Source organism: Podarcis erhardii (genome assembly GCF_964252035.2).
Source record: "Podarcis erhardii genome assembly, chromosome: 10".
Classification (NCBI taxonomy): Eukaryota; Metazoa; Chordata; class Lepidosauria; order Squamata; family Lacertidae; genus Podarcis; species Podarcis erhardii.
This window is the reverse complement of record NC_138500.1, coordinates 59,068,466-59,088,272: the sequence shown is the minus strand read 5'-3', so window position 1 is coordinate 59,088,272 and position 19,807 is coordinate 59,068,466. Positions and strand designations below refer to the sequence as shown.

At 45.5% G+C, this 19,807-nt stretch overlaps 1 protein-coding gene across 1 annotated transcript; it reads left to right on the top strand.

The window, feature by feature from the left end:
• Positions 1–1,133: 1,133 nt before the first annotated feature.
• Positions 1,134–19,492, top strand: GPR37 (G protein-coupled receptor 37). The gene is made up of 2 exons (XM_081877960.1): positions 1,134–3,271; positions 17,087–19,492. Exons 1-2 carry the CDS (start codon positions 2,243–2,245, stop codon positions 17,903–17,905), a joined length of 1,848 nt encoding a protein of 615 aa, XP_081734086.1. The 5' UTR covers positions 1,134–2,242; the 3' UTR covers positions 17,906–19,492.
• The last annotated feature ends 315 nt before the right edge of the window (positions 19,493–19,807 follow it).

The window sequence follows — 19,807 nt, the reverse complement described above, 5'->3', positions numbered from 1 at the left end:
CGGGGACAGTTCCCGGATTTACAAATCAGTCCCCATACAAAATCCATTGAAGTTGAAAAGTGTCCCCGGATTGATTGGAAAAAATCTGGTAACCTTATGTTGGAAAGCAGTGCATTCTGTAAGAATTGGTGCAAAGATTGTGAGGAACTGATAGAACATAGGGAGAATTTTCTAATAACAATAAAAGAACAGGACTTAGTAAGGTAAAAGGAGCATTGCAGGGGTACGCATACCCCTAAACATTTTGTGAATCTAAGTTTGGCCTCATTGCGGGGCAGTATTTCAATATGAGTAGAAAAATGTAAAAGGTAAAGGGACCCCTGACCATTAGGTCCAGTCGTGACCAACTCTGGGGTTGCGGCGCTCATCTCACTTTATTGGCCAAGGGAGCCGGCGTACAGCTTCCAGGTCATGTGGCCAGCATGACTAAGCCGCTTCTGGTGAACCAGAGCAGCGCACGGAAATGCCGTTTACCTTCCCACCGGAACAGTACCTATTTATCTACTTGCACTTTGACGTGCTTTCAAACTGCTAGGTTGGCAGGAGCTGGAACCGAGCAACGGGAGCTCACCCCGTCCCGGGGATTCGAACCGCGACCTTCTGATCAGCAAGTCCTAGGCTCTGTGGTTTAGTAGGAAAATGAGAGTACCCCTAAACATTTTTTTAAAGAAAAATAGCACTGGGTGATGACCTATTTTGGATAGCAGTTCTTATGTTGGGGGGTGTAGAACTGAGTTTTCTGTGACGCAATTGGTCAGTTAGCTAAGTATTTCTATTTATCTACTTGATTTGGGGGGCACCCGCCTCCTGGCTAAGCCCATGGGCAGCCTCCTCAAATATTTTATGGGGGAGGGGGTCGAATGTCCTATGTCTACATGTCATCTTCATCCCTGTTCCCAGGAGTGCATCCGCCCAAGAGAGAGAGAGAGGGAGAGAAATAGGCGCCATGAAGAGAAACGCCCGCGAGGCGCCTCTGGCTCGCTTCTCTCCGGATCTGGGGCGAGAGGGACAAACGCCGCTCGCCCCGGACCCCTGGGGGAGAGGCGCGTGCGCACTGCTGCCCGCCTCTCTCCCCCCCCCCTTCTCTCTTCTCGCTACAGAAGCCGCCACAAAGCGCGTAAGGAAGGGAGCGCTCGGCGGAGGAGAGCGTAAGCCGCCAGGGGAAGCCGTGCGCTCGCGCCTGGTAGCCCGGAGGCGGGGAGAGAGAGAGAGAGAGAGAGGGAAGAGCCCAAGCTAAGAAAGCCGAGCCGAGCAGCGTCTCCCTCAGAGGCTTCCCAGAGCCGCGCACGGACAGCAGCAGCGGCGGCGGGTCCCTTCCTCTCCATCCGCCCAGCCGCTTAGACTGGAGGCAGCAGCAACACGTTGCTGTGGGCGCCGCTGCCAGCCAACTTGGCGCCGCTACCCGAGGCAACTTTGCGGGCGCCGGTGGGGCGGGAAGCCGCTCTCGTTTCATTGTTCTTCTTCTTCTGAAATGCTTCGTTCGGTGGCCGCCGCAGCTCCGCCTCAGCTCCTTCGCCGGCGCAGCCGTTGCGCTTCTCCGCCTTCCCAGGCGCACGGAGCGCCTTGATCGCGCGCGCAGGCGACCCACTCGTGTGTGCCATCCGCCGGGAGCGGCGACGATGGAGCGCTTGGCTCGCTGCTTCCCCCCGGGGATCGCGCCCCGACGGCGGGCCAGCGGCTGAGGGCGATCTCGGGAGGGCGCGAGCAAAACGCCCCCAGGCAACCGTCGCTGGGAAAGGCGGAGCGCCGGGTGGCTTTCCGTGCGCGGGTCCAGCAGGACCGTCTGCGCTTGCAGTCTCCATTCGCGATCGGGGTTGATGCAACTTTTGAAGACCTGTCCCGAGAGGCTGCAGGAGCGGGGTGGAAAAAAACACACACACCCCTCTCTCCTGGGCAAGGAGATTTCTTTCTTCTATTTTTCTGGGTGAGGTTGGGCTCTTCTCTGTCTCCAAATCGTGGATACGTTTGCTGAGGACATGAGTCGAACTTGAAGCCTGTGCAAACGAAGGAACCGTATGGTTTGTTATCCATCATTCTCCGGATCATTTTTTTTTCAGGTCAGCTCAGTGCTGTTTTTCTAGACCTTTGTTCTCTTACCATGGCAGTGGTGCCCATCTGAGCGTTGGTGGGACTGGAAAGGAGTCCTGGGTCCAGGTTATGGGTGAAATGGGTGTGACTGGCAGCTCCACCAGCTTGGGCAGCTAAAGGAGCACTGGAGGGCACCCAGCTCCTACCCTAAACCATGCAGCTTGTCAAGACGACACCCCTTGGCTTGGCTTGGCTCCTGGGCGCCCTGTCTGCCTTTGCCCATGGAGCATCGCCCCAGGTGCCAGTGAAAGGAGATGGCCGTGATGTTGGCAGAAAGGACAGGGAGTGTGGATCATGGTGCCAGGCGGCCACTCTACTGCCCTGGCGAGTGGTGGCACCCAGGACTATGGGTGGCATCCCTTTGGGGAGCGTTGCTCGGGCTTCCCTTCAGAAAGGGCATTTCGCCAGATCCAAGGCTACAACTAGAGATTCGGGGGACTGGGGTCCCTTGGAGAATTATGATCGTGCCAGGGGCTGGACGGCAGCACAAGCTGGCCAACAAAGAACTCACCCGCTGAAAGCCACACATCATTCTGATGGCCCTTTGGAAGGAGGTGGCGAGAGCCAGCTGAATAAAGACCTTTCTGTAGTCTTGGAGGTTGGGAGATACTCTGATCTTCCTGGGGCACAGGTACAGAAGAAAGAAAGTAGTAGAGACCCAGGAAGCATTCGTTCCAAAAGGCATGTAAGAAGCAAGAGGGGAGCTGGGCAGCCCCAGGACGGAGGGAGAGCAGGAGAAGTCAAGGCTCTCACGGATAGTCTTGTAAGGAACTTCAGTGACTCATTGGACAGCCAGATGACTCCTTCTCCTGGGCCAGAAAATGATTTCCCCCAGGCGTTGCCTTTGAATGGATCCACAGCTGGCTCTTTCAGGAATGGTACATTCCGACCAGCCCGGGTCAAGAACCCTTTCTACCCGCTGACTGAGGAATCATATGGTGCCTACGCAGTCATGTGCCTGTCGATAGTGATCTTTGGCATTGGGATAATGGGCAACATGGCAGTGATGTGCATCGTGTGCCACAACTACTACATGAGAAGCATCTCCAACTCCTTGCTGGCCAACCTAGCCTTCTGGGATTTTCTCATCATTTTTTTCTGCTTGCCTTTGGTAATCTTTCAAGAGCTCACCAAAAAGTGGCTGCTGGATGATTTCTCTTGCAAAATTGTACCGTACATCGAGGTAAGCACAATGAATGCAATAACCTGTAATCTCACAATGGCTTTCGCGGACTGGAATCACTTGTCCTGTTGCTATTTGATCTCCCATTTTTGCTGACAGTTAGTTAAGAATTATCCCTCTCCTGGGGTGGGACTTCTTCCAAGAACGTTCTGTTCACTCCCATCAGTTGTTCTTCATAACCTAATGGTTGCAGGTTGTCATGTTCATTTGGAGACGTGAAATATTTCCGCTTGCTTATTTATTTGACTCAGGTGGTGCTTAGCGGCTTCATAATTCTTCCGCCCACCTTTGACTAGTTCAGCAAGAGTATTTATGTTTTGAGTTGCTGTAGTCCTGTTGACTTCAGTGAGATCAGCACCTTGATTGTAAGCTCATGATGTGATTGTAAGTCGATTGAAGTTGGCTCTGATCCTCATGCATGGGGGCTTCCTTCTCTGCCGCATGTAAGGATTGCTACCTGTGCTTGCTTAGCACATTTAGTAAGCCAAGCTGTGTTTGGAAGATGGGATAACAATTTTTGGACTGTGCACCCCCTGCAATTTGATTTCAAAAGCAGATTCGAAGTGGTTCAAATAAACCTTACTTGGAAATATATGTTTTACGGCTTTAAGTTGAACTGACTCCCCACATAAATACATTTAGATCGGTGTTTAATAGGCTTAAATCCAAATATTCCACCTTAATTGATGGACTGGGCTACCAAAACAAACCACACGGTTGAAGGATGCCAATCCTGCACTCACAATAAAAAGGAACATAGAATCAGGGTACATCTAATTCAAATACATGCATGTATTCACATGTGTGCATCAACTATATATGAAAGTACTTGATGCTCAAGAAACCACGCATAGTGTGGTGTGGGGAGAGAAGTTGCCTATAACTCTTGCTCTTGCCAGATTTACTGCAGAAGATGAAAAATATTTTCATTCTCGAGTTGGAAAGTAATGGATTGAAGGATGTGGCTTGATAGTCAGAAAACCATCAAACTGATGGATGCATTATTAATGTAACTGGTTAGTTCCAAATCCCACGCTTCTGTCTTCTTTTCTTTAAATGCCTCAGGTTCCACTTAAATCCTTGCTTCTTGGCAAGAGCACAGATACTCTGCCAGGCCTTCAGCCAGCTGGCCAGAATCCTGCCACCATTCAGGTTGTCTGTTTTATTTATTTACTGGGGTGCGCGTGCGCACACACACACACACACACCACACACACACACACTAAAGCTGGCTGATAGTACTGTAGAGTAATTCTGGCAGGCTATACTACTCTGTGTGTGAGAGAAAGACAATATCCATTTAACTAACAGCAGTGGGGTAAGTAAAGATAAAAAACACACACTTCTCATTATATTATAAGAAGGAGGTCCTGTTTGTTAAGCATGAAACTATTCATTGAATTGTATTTAAATCTGACTGGCATGAGGATGGAAGAGTGGGTGTGAACTTTCTCTCTTTCTTCCCAATCCTGTTGTACTGGGAGGCGCACCAGCATGAAAATGCATTGCCCAACAACTTGTAACTGTCACAGCTTTGATTTGTGATGTATAAATGCTCTCCTTTAGGGTATAGCCCTAAACTGCATCACTCCTCATACAACACAGCTGTATTGAATAAATGTATCCCTTTTCACTGTGGAACCAGAGCTGTTTATAAAGTTAGATGTCCCAATAACAACTGCCAGTGTTCCTTTACTGTAGGTCTAGTCATTGTCAGGCAATCGTCAATGAAATCCATATCTGGATTTTAACTGTGTAGTTGCTACGTTTGGTTTTGTTGTGGTTACATCCTCCCAATTCTGGGAGGATCTGTGATCCTGAAAAGCAGCATAGAGATTGTTTAAATGAGTGGCATGAATTTGTAAACCTGCAACGATGTGGGCGAACTATCCCCTGTTCCTTACAAGGTCAGTGTTTTGCTTTTTTATTTTAAAGGTGCATTTAGGTTATTAAGATTGTGAGATATGGATGGGGGAACCTGTGGCCCTTCAGATGTTATTGAATTGCAGCTCCCATCAACCCAGCCAACAAGACCAGTGGTGAAGGATGATGGAAGTTGTAGCTGAGCAGTGTCTGGAGAGTTGCAAGTTTTCCATCTCTAAGAAAAGTCCCAATGGATCATGCTGAGGACTCATATCATATCATCCTGTTTCCAACCATGTCCAACCAATTATTTCCAGGAAACCAATGGATATGAAGCCAACTGTGTATGTTGGATGACAAGTACCTTATTTACCTGTCCTGACCCTACTGCCAATAAATATTTATTGGATGACCGACATTACAGAAGAGAGTAAACTATCTTTTCCCATTCACTTCCTCTGTATCATTCTTAATTACAACATATCCCTCTTTGCCCTCTGTTTTGCTAAAGCTGGTTTGGGGGGAAAACCCCATGCTAAAGCAGAACTGGGCTTACTGCGCCCCATTTAGGTATTAGAACAGGCTTCCTCAACCTCGGCCCTCCAGATGTTTTGAGACTACAATTCCCATCATCCCTGACCACTGGTCCTGATAGCTAGGGATCATGGGAGTTGTAATCCCAAAACAGCTGGAGGGGCGAGGTTGAGGAAGCCTGTATTGGAGTTTCCCCATGAATCTGGTATACTTGGAGCAGTGTTTCTGAGCCACCTGATTTAAGAGACTGTCTGATGTTGTAAGTGAATAGAGTCTGGACAAATTGCCAGCTTTGACCCTCTTAAGTAAGCGAGGTTCCCATCCTGCTTTGTGGGAGAGATCAGTGTTCATTCAGAGAAAACTCCCATGAATGACCTATGTTCTATAGCCTCCAGAGTGTACAAAGGCAGTAACCTAGCGCACTGTTGCTCAACCCATGCTCATGTTGCTGCATGCTCCTGTGCAGGTGAAGCAATTGGGTTATCACTGGCAATTTAACTGTTGAGCCAAGTACTTCTCATCCTTCAGAGTTGTTCTCTGAAGTCCAACCCGTATTTCATCTTTGAGGTATGATTGCCATTTCTCCCTTCCGGCTAGTTCCCATGTCATCAGTAATATATGGATATTTTTATCATGTAGGTGGGCTCAGTCACCTGAATGCTTCCCACCCAAGCATCACCGGTGGCCTTGAAGGAAACAGAAGGCTGGTAGGCACGATCACCTGAACTCTCATCTTATTATCTATATGCTCAAAAGATCCATTCATTACCAGTATGTCATGGGTGCTGGCTGAAGGGGAGAAGCTTTGTGGTGAGAACCACACTCAAATCTTTATATCAGTCAGCCCGAATCATTTCTTATTAAGGAGTAGACTACTAAAATGCAGCCATGCAATGTTTTCAAAGGTCTAAACAAAGATTTATGAAGAGTTTAACCAAGCTTGCCCCAACCTCTGCAGTATTCATGCCAAATGAATTATGGATTTCATGTTCATTTCATGCCACAAAATCATGAAGATTTATTAAGGCCTTGGGCTTCTGGCATGTTTCCAGTATGAATCTCTAAGCTCCACTGGGGACAAGTTGTTAGGAATATTTGGGTGTGGTCTATTCTTTTGCATTAGTTTTGTAAAGTCTTTCTGGACCATAAACAAAAGCATTTTGCTGTGAGAGGAATTCTCTTTAAAGACTTAAAATCCAATTTTATGTTAATTTGCCTTTAGCTAATAAAAAAACCACACACAATGGAAAGCAGCTATTTAATTTCTAGTGTTTTCTCCTGAATTTATTCCCAAACTTTAATTTACTATGGAAACAGTATTATTCATATGCTGTATTTGCATTTTTCATTTGATATCTCTTTTGTTAGTGGTGTAATGGGAAGTCTGCTTAAAAACAAAACAACTGAAAATTGTCTACAGTTTAAATTGTACATACCAAGGAAAATGACCATGCTGTTTGGAAAACGTATTGTTTGTGTTCTTCAGACAGTTTGCATATATTGTAAATTAGTAAGAGACTGCAAGAAATTGCTTTTCATAGCTGCAGCCTTGATGCATTTTTTATGGAGGTGTGCCCTTGATTTCATTGGGAGTATTCCTATGGAATGAAACTTGCAGCCTTAAATAGAACCAAAAAATAATAACAACATGTAACATTTAAGCTACAATCAATTGCTGTAGAGTAGATCCATGGATGCGGGTGGCGCTGTGGGTTAAACCACAGAGCCTAGGACTTGCTGATCAGCGGTCAGCGGTTCGAATCCCCGCGATGGGGTGAGCTCCCATTGCTTGGTCCCTGCTCCTGCTAACCTAGCAGTTCGAAAGCACATCAAAGTGCAAGTAGATAAATAGGTACCGCTCCGGCGGGAAGGTAAACGGCGTTTCCGTGCACTGCTCTGGTTCGCCAGAAGTGGCTTAGTCATGCCGGCCACGTGACCTGGAAGCTGTACGCCGGCTCCCTTGGCCAATAAAGCGAGATGAGCGCCGCAACCCAAGAGTCGGTCACGACTGGACCTAATGGTCAGGGGTCCCTTTATCTTTACCTTTTAGATCCATGGAAGAATTCATATTATAGATTGCAAACAGGTACAAATGGTTGTGACATGTTCTCACTCCAAAGGTATTACGCTATTTTGATAGTGTTTGGTAAGGTAGTTATTTACAGGCCACTTCCACTGATAAAGGCCCCTTGGCTCACACTCACGCAAACTTAAGTGATCTATAAATGACTCCTTTGGTGAGAGTTTTATTGATGCTGAATACATAACAGTACTTGTTAAGAGACACATCTCCTAGTAGGTGGATTGGATTATGAGCCTGCAAGTTAACCAACCAATTGCACCATAAACCAGGTGTATTTTACTTAGGGGGGGTCTTCACTAATCCAAATTAACAATACTGTGTTTTCCCCATTGCAGCTATTTGTGTTTTAATTACCCATCAGTACAGCTGAGTAGGCGCTAATTATGCAGAAAATTAGTAATGAGAACATGCAAAAAAAAAAAAAAAGTATAAAATTTTATATATCTTTCTGTGCTATATATTGTTAAAATGTTCTTTGCAATTACAGGCAACTCCAAATTTACACGGATTTACATTGCAAGGGACCACATGTTTATGGGAAATTGTGTATATTTCAAATGCCACTGAAAAAGCCTGCGGACACCCCATTCTGCCCCCCCTGCCCCCACTGGCTTCCACCCCTTTTATGACATTTTGGGGTCACTTCCAGGTTTGGTGGGACGCACATATCGGAAGCGCCTAAAAGGGTCGCTGCCTGTATTGTTTTCTGAATCTGCATTTTTTAATTTAAAGTATAGGCTGCCTTTTTGAGTTAAATGCTTTACCTCTGTGCAAAGTACACTCTCAGCTTGGCCACATGGAAATTTTAATTGATAGTAGAAGTACTCAAAAATGTCCTATCTATATTAAACTCTTTCCCCACCATCACCTTCCCTTTGATTTTGTAATACAGTGGTACCTCAGGTTACAGAGGCTTCAGGTTACAGACTCCGCTAACCTAGAAACAGTACCTCGGGTTAAGAACTTTGCTTCAGGATGAGAACAGAAATCGCACGGTGGCAGTGGGAGGCCCCATTAGCTAAAGTGGTGCTCCAGGTTAAGAACAGTTACAGGTTAAGAACGGACCTCCAGAACGAATTAAGTTTTTAACCCGAGGTACCACTGTCATGGGATGTGGGTGGTGCTGTGGGTTAAACCACAGAGCCTAGGACTTGCCGATCAGAAGGTCGGTGGTTCGAAGCCCCGCAATGGGGTAGGCTCCCGTTGCTCGGTCCCTGCTCCTGCCCACCTAGCAGTTCGAAAGCACATCAGAGTGCAAGTAGATAAATAGGTACCACTCCAGCGGGAAGGTAAACGGTGTTTCCGTGTGCTGCTCTGGTTCGCCAGAAGAGGCTTAGTCATGCTGGCCACATGACCCGAAAGCTGTACACCGGCTCCCTCGGCTAGTAAAGCGAGATGAGCTCCACAACCCCAGAGTCGGTCACGACTGGACCTAATGGTCAGGGGTCCCTTTACCTTTACCTTACCACTGTACATTCCTTATTATCTTTTCAAGGCTCCTCAAAGTCCCTATGCCACATGAACAAATGCACATGGTGTACGACACATTTTGAGGGATTATTCACATGCTTTTTAAGTCTGGAGGGTGTGGTCATTCCCTCTGTGATATGTGGAGATATTGAGAACCATGACCTGGGGGACTTGCAGTGGATGGCGGAAGACTCTGAGAAGGCTAAGGGTCAGGATGCTTCTTTTCACGGGGAGACACACCAGTATCTTATTGAGAGCCCTGCTGGTCAAACAACACAGGCCTGCCACCTTCCTCTAGCTCAGTGGTGAGTCCCCTTCCATGCCTGTCTCCCTAGCTGCACAGAAATTAAAGCAAAGGTAAGGCGCCTTCGGTTCAATAACCAGCTCTTCCAGAGAGGTGGAGCCTACTACTCTCCAGAGAGGGGCAAGATCAGCTTGTACATCCCATTGCCTCATTATAAGATAAGGGCTGGAACTGCTTGGATAGGGCCAAATGGATTTGTCCAAGTGGGTTTTGAGGAGAAAATTCTGCAACAAACAGGCCTTCCCTCCACACACCTGGGCTGTCACAAAATGGCCATTTGTTTTACTGGTAAATAACGATAGGCCCTCGTAGCTGGACCTCAGTGTCCAGGCAGAACAATGGGGGGTGGAGACGCTCCTTCAGGTATACTGGACCGAGGCCGTTTAGGGCTTTAAAGGTCAGCACCAACACTTTGAATTGTGCTCAGAAACGTACTGCGAGCCAGTGTAGGTCTTTCAAGACTGGTGTTACATGGTCTCGGCAGCCGCCCCCAGTCACCAGTCTAGCTGCCGCATTCTGGATTAGTTGTAGTTTCTGGGTCACCTTCAAAGGTAGCCCCACGTAGAGTGCATTGCAGTAGTCCAAGCGGGAGATAACCAGAGCATGCACCACTCTGGCGAGACAGTCTGCAGGCAGGTAGGGTCTCAGCCTGCGTACCGGATGGAGCTGATAAACAGCTGCCCTGGACACAGAATTGACCTGTGCCTCCATGGACAGCTGTGAGTCCAGAATGACTCCCAGGCTGTGCACCTGGTCCTTCAGGGGCACAGTTACCCCATTCAGGACCAGGGAGTCCTCCACAGCCGCCCACCTCCTGTCTCCCAAAAACAGTACTTCTGTTTTGTCAGGATTCAACCTCAATCTGTTAGCCGCCATCCATCCTCCAACCACCTCCAGACAATTCCTTGCAACCAGTTATACAAACAGAAGCAGTGCACTACCTTAGTCCATGTTCTAACTTTAATTGCTTTGTGTCTCCTACTCACGGCACCTTTGCAGTGTGGGGAGGACTGGAGCATAGTTACTCAGTGCTCCACGATACTAAAGTATTTGTCGAAGTGGTTCAAAGCGAATTTGGCAGAGAAAATTGGATTGGGTTTCCGGCACAGGTCGGCAAGTCGTGTGTGTCATAAGATCGATAGGTATACGGCTAATGTAGTTGGCTAATTCCACGTCCCACATTTTCTTTTCTTTAAAAGCCTGAAGTTCCATTTAAATCCTTGCTTCCTGGCAAGCATTCCAGTGTTCTGCCAGCCAAGCTTTTGACCAGCTGGTAAGATTTGTTTTTGATCATTCAGATATTAGAAAGGCTTGTGTCTCTCACTGTTCATTTCCCAGTTCCCTCCCCGCATCTTAAAAGATGCGAGTGCGGAAAAAGTAACAGTGGAGCTGGCTCTTTGTGATCCACAAATACTTGTATTGGGCTTAAACTCTGAATGTTGAGATTTCAAAACAGAAAGGGATTTGTCTTAGACTTGGCAGAAAACAGAGGTCAGCAATATTTGGGGAGTAAAAAAGCTACATTTGTTATCTCTGTGCTACAGAATTAGTTCTGCCTGTGCTGGCCTTGGCATTAAGCTCCCTTCTGAGTTTACACAGTAGGGGATGGCAGGATTGCTCTTTAAATTTGAGAAGGAACATTGGAAGCTGTACATAGGAGTCCAACCAGCTATCCATCTAGCTCAGTGTTATCTCTCTAGGGTTTCAGACAGTGGTCTTTTCCCAGCCTTAACCTGGGGATTCTGGGAATTGAACCTGGCACATTCTGACACGCAGAGCAGATCCTGTACCCCTGCCTTTCCTGTAGCACAGAAACAGCAAGGCAACAGTACCAACAGCATCATGATGCTAGTTTGAAGGAGCTTGTATGCCAACAGCTTGTAAGACCTCAGTACCACTTCTGATGCCAACTTGGCAGGCTGGTCAAAGCATCTACGTGCAGCCAGTCCACCAACAGAATCCCTGGTCTTAGGTGCCCTTTAGATGTCATTCCAGCTGTGTGTAAGCTACGTGCCAATTCTGTGGAAAAGATGGCCCACCCCACATAGTTGTATCATACAGACACAGCTGCAAGTTGCAGCGCGTCTCTGTTAATGGGAAAGCAGCTCCAATGCTCTTGAAGAAGAAGAGTTTGGATTTGATATCCCGCTTTATCACTACCCTAGGGAGTCTCAAAGCGGCTACCAATCTCCTTTCCCTTCCTCCCCCACAACAAACACTCTATGAGGTGAGTGAGGCTGAGAGACTTCAAAGAAGTGTGACTAGCCCAAGGTCAACCAGCAGCTGCATGTGGAGGAGCGGGGAAGCGAACCCGGTTTTCCAGATTACGAGTCCACCGCTCTTAACCACCACCACACTGGCTCTTGAGGCCACGTCTAACACAAATGCGATATCGAATGAACTGGGAAGGGGCAATTCATAGTGCAGACGAGGGCTCCTCAACCCTTCTATCTCTAGGGCCGAGTTGAGAGGGCTGAAAAGACCCACAGCTCACAAAATGGTCACAGTCACAGAATACTGGCACGGAGGTAGATTTTGGCATAAGCAGCTGGCAGTTACTGACTTCACTTTCTACTGATATCTAATTCACCTTTGGAAATTTACTTTAAAATTTGCCACAGCGTTTTTCCTTACAGGCAAGGTGTTCCATAGTGCAGCTTTCCTCAGGCTTAACTGCAGACATTTGCCCTGGAGCTAATGTGACTCAGACACTCCATTTTAGTCAGAAGCTGCTGATCCAGAAACTGTAAGCAGAGCAAGCTTTTTCTTTTATATTTTCCCTTCCTCACATGCTTCTTACCAATCTCCTGTAATTTCGTCTCCTGTTCTCCTTTCCCACTCAGCTTGCACCTTATCCTGACCCTCAAACTGCCAGATTCTTTCATTCCTCCTCCCTGTTCTTTTCACGTTCACTTCTTCCTCCCCTAGCACCCTTCTTCCCTTATCTCCTTCCTTTCAATTCCCAATGTATTTATCGTTCTTGTTGTTGCTAGTAGTATAATAATAAAAATAACAAATGGCCATTTCATCTCACTTGCCAGTTTCCTTCAACACCTCCACTGACCCTTTTCCCTCAGAGGAGGAAGACCTTCCTTTCTGTCCTTCCTCCCTGAATTTTTCTGCCTCCCAGACACCTTCACTCAGCATTCGGGGGGGGGGGGGTTCTGGTGTTGGCATTGGCTTGTTACCATGTAAATATGTGGTAAAAAATTAAGAAATGGGCCCCCAAACACTTGTTTGTCTTAGGTCTGAAAAGGTTGAAAATAACCAGGTTTAAATCAATTTATTTTGTTTGTGTAAATTATGAACCACTTTGTCTTTTCATAAACTAACTGTCTCCTATTTTCCCTTGTCCTATAGTCAGTTCCCAAAGAAACCATTGGAACAAATGCTAATTTAAGAGTGGACCGATCTATCGCATTCTCGTGTGTGTGTGTGTATTCACAGTTTTATTTTGTTGATATTTTACAGTTATGTGAACTTTCTTGAAGAACCCAGGCTGCATTCACACGGCAGTTTATTCCGTTTTCATGGTGTTTCCCTAACTGTACGGACTCTGATGGAAGATAGGGCAAGTTTAGTGCTCATTTTTTGCTTCCACAAAAGAATATTTGCAAATAATATGGGAATGAGTGCTAATCTTGTACTATATTCCACCAAGGTAACAGCTCCATAGTTAACAACTGGATGCAAACCAGTCTTCCTTGTTTTTGTAAAAAAATATGGAACTTTGGGGATTCCTAGACCAGGGGTCAGCAACCTTTTCCAGCCGTGGGCCGGTCTACCGTCCCTCATACCATGTGGTGGGCCGGACTATATTTTTGGGGGGGAAATGAACGAATTCCTATGCCCCACAAATAACCCAGAGATGCATTTTAAATAAAAGCACACATTCTACTCATGTAAAAACACCAGGCAGGCCCCACAAATAACCCAGAGATGCATTTAAAAGGACACATTCTACTCATGTAAAAACACGCTGATTCCCGGACCGTCTGCGGTCCGGATTGAGAAGGCGATTGGGCCGCATCCTGCCCCTGGGCCTTAGGTTGCCTACCCCTGTCCTAGACCTTTTCTGCCCCATTCCTCTGTCCCTCTAACAAAGGGAGTCAGGGGTGTTCTAAAGAAACATTTCCCTTGCTCTCATCCAGTGCTAGACATTTCAGAATCCTGACTATATTAGGGCAGCTTTGTCTTCAAGGGTGATCTTAGGAGTTACAGGCAAGAAAGAATTCCATACAGGACGTTGGGCTGGCAGAGAAAAGAGGGAGAGCCTTCGCTATTCCCAGCCTAGAAATTTAGCAGGCTACTGCAGAAGAGAGCAGCGTCTAACTTGCCTCTTCTGCCAGCAGGCTAATAACTACTGTGGACTTATTTACAAGGCTGTGTTTGAGGCAGGTGGGTGGAGTCACTGCACATTCAAAGGTGCCGGATTCTGTTGCTTTAGCAATACAGTGGTACCTCGGGTTAAGTACTTAATTCTTTCCGGAGGTCCGTTCTTAGCCTGAAACTGTTCTTAACCTGAAGCACCACTTTAGCTAATGGGGCCTCCTGCTGCTGCCGCACTGCTGGAGCACGATTTCTGTTCTCGTCCTGAAGCAAAGTTCTTAACCCGAAGTACTATTTCTGGGTTAGCGGAGTCTGTAACCTGAAGCGTATGTAACCTGAAGCGTATGTAACCCAAGGTACCACTGTAAAAAGAAATGCAATATAATGAAATGATGACAATTATTAATACAGTTTTTTTAAAAAAACCTGCAGTTGATAAGACTTTCTGTACTGTCACACAAAACTTTAATAAGGGGCACAGCAATAGTTGGTACGTACTTCAGCATTTACATCAGCTCACTGGTATATCACTCGCAACGTGTCTTTTGAAGTGGGTTAAAAAAAATTAATCTCATTCTATCATAAGAACTACTCGGTGAGGGTTTAAGCAATTGTGCAATTTCTGTTTCAGAGCCCAGAGACTGAAACTGAGAGATGATTGAAACTTGGCCTTGATGTTGGTTGAGCTAATAGTTAAATGTATGGGAATATGCTATTAAGAATGTACGGGTTTTGAAGCCAAGGTTACAAGACTTATTTTTTTCTGTTTTAGTAGCTCTGTGATGTTGTAAAAAAACCAAACCACAACCAACTTATTTGTTAGCTATTTTAGCCCTGGCCCATTCTTTTGACCCAAGTTTTACTACCTCAGAATGAGGGCATATGTTTTCCCCTTCTCAATTAAACTACACATTTGGTTTGTGTTTGCTAAGCTTTTTCCTTCGACTGTATCCTTGACAGTTTAACTCACCAAATTAATAGATTTGCCTACCAAAAAAAAATAATATTTACCGTTCTTCAGCTGTGGCATAATTAAGCATGTCTCTCATTGCAGGGCTCCATGATTCTTGAGAAGAAATATCAGAATTGCTCAGTTGAGCTAGAGTTTACCAGGTTTTATCCTAAGTGCCTCATATTTCGCAGGGATATTGACTTTTAGCAATCAGATATGCCCATTAAATGCTGAAGGCCAATGTGTGGGATACATTTCTATAATTGCATATAATTACACACTCTGTCCTTGCGGAACTTTTTATGAGATGTACATAAACAAGAATATTTCAAAATTATGATGGGAATCTGCCTTCTTTTTGAAATGTGCCTGCTATAGAATCTTAATTATCTCAGCAAACATTAAATAAGAAAAAAATTACAGTCAGCTGCCCAGTATTTTAAGGGTGTTCTTTTTTAAAAAAAACTGATCTGCTATGTGGATACTGGGCTAATTTATAATAAAGGCAAGCCTCTGGGGGAGGGGGAGTAGAAAAATCTTTAGCAGTTCCTGTTTGTCTTCCTTCAAAGCTCCAGTGCATTTTGACAGAGATTTATTTTTTTAAAAAACAACCTTCGGAAGAGCCACCTTTCAGTATTAAAACCTATGGGAAATTTGCATAGAGTAAACTGGAAACAATAAGAGCACATGCAAAAGGTCTAGGCCTGGGTGGTGTATCAATATATCGCTTGAAACCAAATTGCGAGAGTGGTTTTAGAATTTCCGGTCACGCAATGTATCGAGAATCCCCAGCATGTCGCAGTGACCACCTGCCAGCCTGCAAAGGCAGTTTGCGTCTCCTGAGCCTAAAACTTCAGGCTAGCATAGGGTTACCAGACGTCCCTGGTTCCTGGGGACAGTCCCTGGATTTGCAGATCTGTCCCTGGACAAATTCCGTCTCTGGAATGTCCCCAGATTTGCAAATCTGTTCCCAGGAAACGTGGCAGCGGCAGCCTCAGCAGCTTGGAGCCAGCCCAGTAGCACAGTTGGCTCTGGCTGGCTTCAGGAGCTGCTCACTGCCGTGGCGCCCACCATTTTTCCTCACGGGAAGTCCCCCTGTGATGTGTCTTGTGCGCATATGATGTGTCTTGCATGATCTCCTGTTTCCTTCCCCTTTTGTTTTGACTGATTAGGGGAGGCTCGGGAGTGGCGGCCGGCCAGCCATTGCCCAGTTTTTTAAAAACTCTGTGCATGTATGTTTCACAGGGTGCGAAAGAAGGGCTTTGCACCTTTATAGATTATACATGTATGCTTGGGTCCAGGGTCTTTTGCCTCACCATCCCCACTACTGACTCCTTGCTGCTACTCAGCTTTAAAAAAAAAAAAAGTGTCCCTGGATTCATTGAAAAAAAATCTGGTAACCATAGGCTAGCAGTGAGGTTCGGGCACCGTGTTTCCATTTACCTGCCTGGGACAAATACAAAGCGCACTAGCCCAATAAATCTCCAGAGCAAAGGGCAGGAAGTGGCGCACTCAGGAACAGAACAGTGGCTCTCGGTAGCTGCCGCTTCAATGCTGAGAGAGCCGCTTGCATGCTGACAAGCCATGGCTGGCTGTTTCAGGGAGGCCAGAGGTTCCACAGTGCCCTGCCATGCGGTACCCCAGCTGACGCACTCTGCCAGGATCTCTTAGATGATTCTGGCGTTAGTCTGTCGTAGTTTGTATGTTAATGTGTGTTAATTGTGCCTGTTGATGGATAGGGTAGATATTTCTACAGTAGAGAAATAACTGGCTTGCGGGTCAGGCTAGCAGTCATCTTGAAATCTAGTGCTGAATATTGTATGCCTTTAAGTGAGGGGTAGCCAAAGTGGAGCCCTCCCGATGTTAGTGGACTACTACTCCCATTATACCATACTCTCTTGGCCATGCTATGATGATGATGATGATGATGATGATGATGATGATGATGATGATCTTATTATGTGTACCCCACCCATCTGGCCACTCTGGGCAGCTCCCAACAGAATTAAAATCACAATAAAACATCAGACATGAAAAACTCCCCTAAACAGGGCTGCCTTCAGATGTCTTCTAAAAGCCAGATAGTTGCTTATTTCCTCGACAATTGATAGGAGGGCGTTCCACAGGGCGGGCGCCACTACCGAGAAGGCCCTGCGAGTTGAGACTGATGGGAGTTGAAGTCTGGAGTGCATCATAGTGGCTGTCTCTGCTCTCTATTAAGGTGCATATTTCAAGTCCTTGTTCATATTTAAACTCACTTTTGTATTTCTCCCTATCCAGGTGGCTTCCCTTGGAGTAACTACCTTCACGTTATGTGCCCTCTGCATAGACCGTTTCCGTGCTGCTACGAATGTGCAGATGTATTACGAGATGATAGAAAACTGTACGTCAACAACCGCCAAGCTGGCTGTTATATGGGTCGGGGCTCTGTTGCTGGCGCTCCCTGAGGTGGTTCTGCGCCAATTGACTAAGGAAAACTCGGAAGCCAGTGGGAGCCCCCCTGTGGAAAGGTGCGTGGTGAAGATCTCTCCCCACTTGCCTGACACCATCTACGTTTTAGCCCTCACGTACGACGGCGCGAGGCTCTGGTGGTATTTTGGCTGCTACTTCTGTTTGCCTACACTCTTCACCATTACTTGCTCTTTGGTGACGGCAAGGAAAATCCGAAAGGTGGAGAAGGCCTGTACGAGGGGAAACAAGCGACAAATTCAGCTGGAAAGCCAGATGAACTGCACAGTCGTGGCTCTGACCATTTTATATGGTTTCTGCATCATTCCTGAAAACATCTGCAATATTGTCACTGCCTACATGTCCACGGGGGTGTCTCAGCAGACTATGGACCTCCTGCACCTTATTAGCCAGTTTCTGTTGTTCTTCAAATCCTGTGTGACTCCGGTTCTCCTTTTCTGTCTTTGCAAACCATTCAGCCGAGCCTTTATGGAGTGTTGCTGTTGCTGCTGTGACGAGTGCATCCAGAAATCCTCCACCGTGACAAGTGATGATAATGACAATGAATATACTACAGAGCTTGAACTCTCCCCTTTCAGTACTATACGTCGTGAGATGTCCACATTTGCCTCTGTTGGGACTCACTGTTAGCTCACCCTTTTGGTCAACACGCAGGTCCAACTTGCAAAAATCTGTTGGGGTTGTTCTGTCAACTTCAGTGGGAGTTTTGCAATTTGATTTGATTTCAACATAGTTTATGTTGAGAAACGAGAAGCAAATGGAAGTCCTGTGAGGCCTACTGTAAACTGGTTTGCATATTAACATACTTGCTTTGAGAAATAAGTTTTAGTCACTAAAAACAAAGAGGTACTGCCATTGTGGAGTTATAAACCATTTCATATATGGTGCTAGCGCTCTGTGTCTGAAGGGAAGGCGGAAACCACTCCTATGTATCATTTAATTTTTCTGCTAGATATTATTTTGGCTGCTAAAACAAAAAACTACAATGAGAATGATCCAGCTTATGGTTAGCGTTTTTGATGTCCTAGGGAGCCACCAGCTTGGTGAAGCTATGGAGGTCTGATTCTAAGTCAGTTCCTGGATGGGTGACCAAGTGGGAGCCATACTTACGTTGCCTTCAGTTCCATATTGGAAAAAAGATGGGAAATAAATGAAGGAGAGGAAGAAATAATGCTTGAATCCTAATTACAGTTAACCTAAGAACCTTCACTGAACACAGTGAAGTTGCTTGTGAGTAAATGTGCATATGATTCTGCAGTTGTGCTATCGGTTCCCCTGTAGCAATTAGTGGTCGACAAATACTAATAATCCCATTGATTTCAGTGGGAGAAAATGAAGCATATCCTTAAATCTCCTTCAGGATTTGAAATTGTTTAATGTAGGCTGAACCAGGCACATTGTTTTCCCTATCCCCTCCCCCCCAAAAAAAAAGTTTTATGGAAATACATGGTTTGAAGTATTTAAGAATAGTTTGAAGCCCCTTTTATGGGACATTAATTGGTTCTTTTAAAAATAGTATAAAATACTTGAGTTTCCTACTTTGCTGAGCAGCTTTTTAACGGCTCTACCAAATTATTTCCACAATGAGGAAAGCCGTCATTTGTTTCTTTGCATTAACTGCAAAACTGAATGAGTCATAATTGCATAGCACTCTTGGCGATAACTTGTCTTGATAGCAGAAGGCTGATTCTCTCTTCCTATATGAGTAGCAATTGTTTATTTTTATTTTTAAACAGCACTAGTGCAGACTATATTTACAAATGTATGGCTGGCTTCCTGGTGCCTGCCCTTCTTTGGATACCTCTAGTTGCACATTATTGCACTGAATTGGAAGTCAAGAGATATCTGCACAGTGGCTTCCCAATCTTGTATATCTAAAGGAAATAACCTGTGTTATTAAAACAAATCTCATAATTTTTCAATGTACAATGTACAGTCAGAAGATTTGATATTTCTACAATGGGTATTTCCTTTCTAACACATAGATGTAGACTAAGTTATTATGTTCTGTTCAATCCATGGAATTTCCACTCACAAGGTGTATTGCCTGTAATTCCATTATTTTCTTTTTACAGTGTTTTTTGTTTTGTTTTTTACACTAAGGGTATGTCCTCAGTCTGTGTGTATAATTCCTGCTGTAAGTGATGGTGCTGTTGTAGGGGGTGAGATGTAAGAATTTGCTACAGAATTAGTGACAATAAATTTGAAGGCTTGCAATGTGTGGTGCATAATTTCCGCCCTTCACTCCTGATTTTCATTAAAAACATAAATTGAGTCAAATTTCAGAAAATTTGATAGACTGTTTTGCTGGCTGTCTCATGTCTTATGCAAAATCCCTACTAAGCCTGCACCATCTATTTACTACTACAATAAAGAGAAGTGGAAAAAGTCAGAGTTATTTCATTCAGTAACTGGATACCACTTGAGTGGAATACAAGCATTCCACCTGTGCAAGAATAGTGTGGGAGACAGAAAGATCCCCTCTCCACTCTTCCTGTGTGCTATTCTGAAAGTTCTTCCAGCCCTTCCAAT

Coding starts and splice junctions, on each gene's coding strand:
- GPR37 (XM_081877960.1), top strand. CDS start 2,243: ATGCAGCTTGTCAAGACGACACCCCTTGGCTTGGCTTGGCTCCTGGGC. Junction 3,272..17,086: donor AAATTGTACCGTACATCGAG/GTAAGCACAATG, acceptor CTCCCTATCCAG/GTGGCTTCCCTTGGAGTAAC.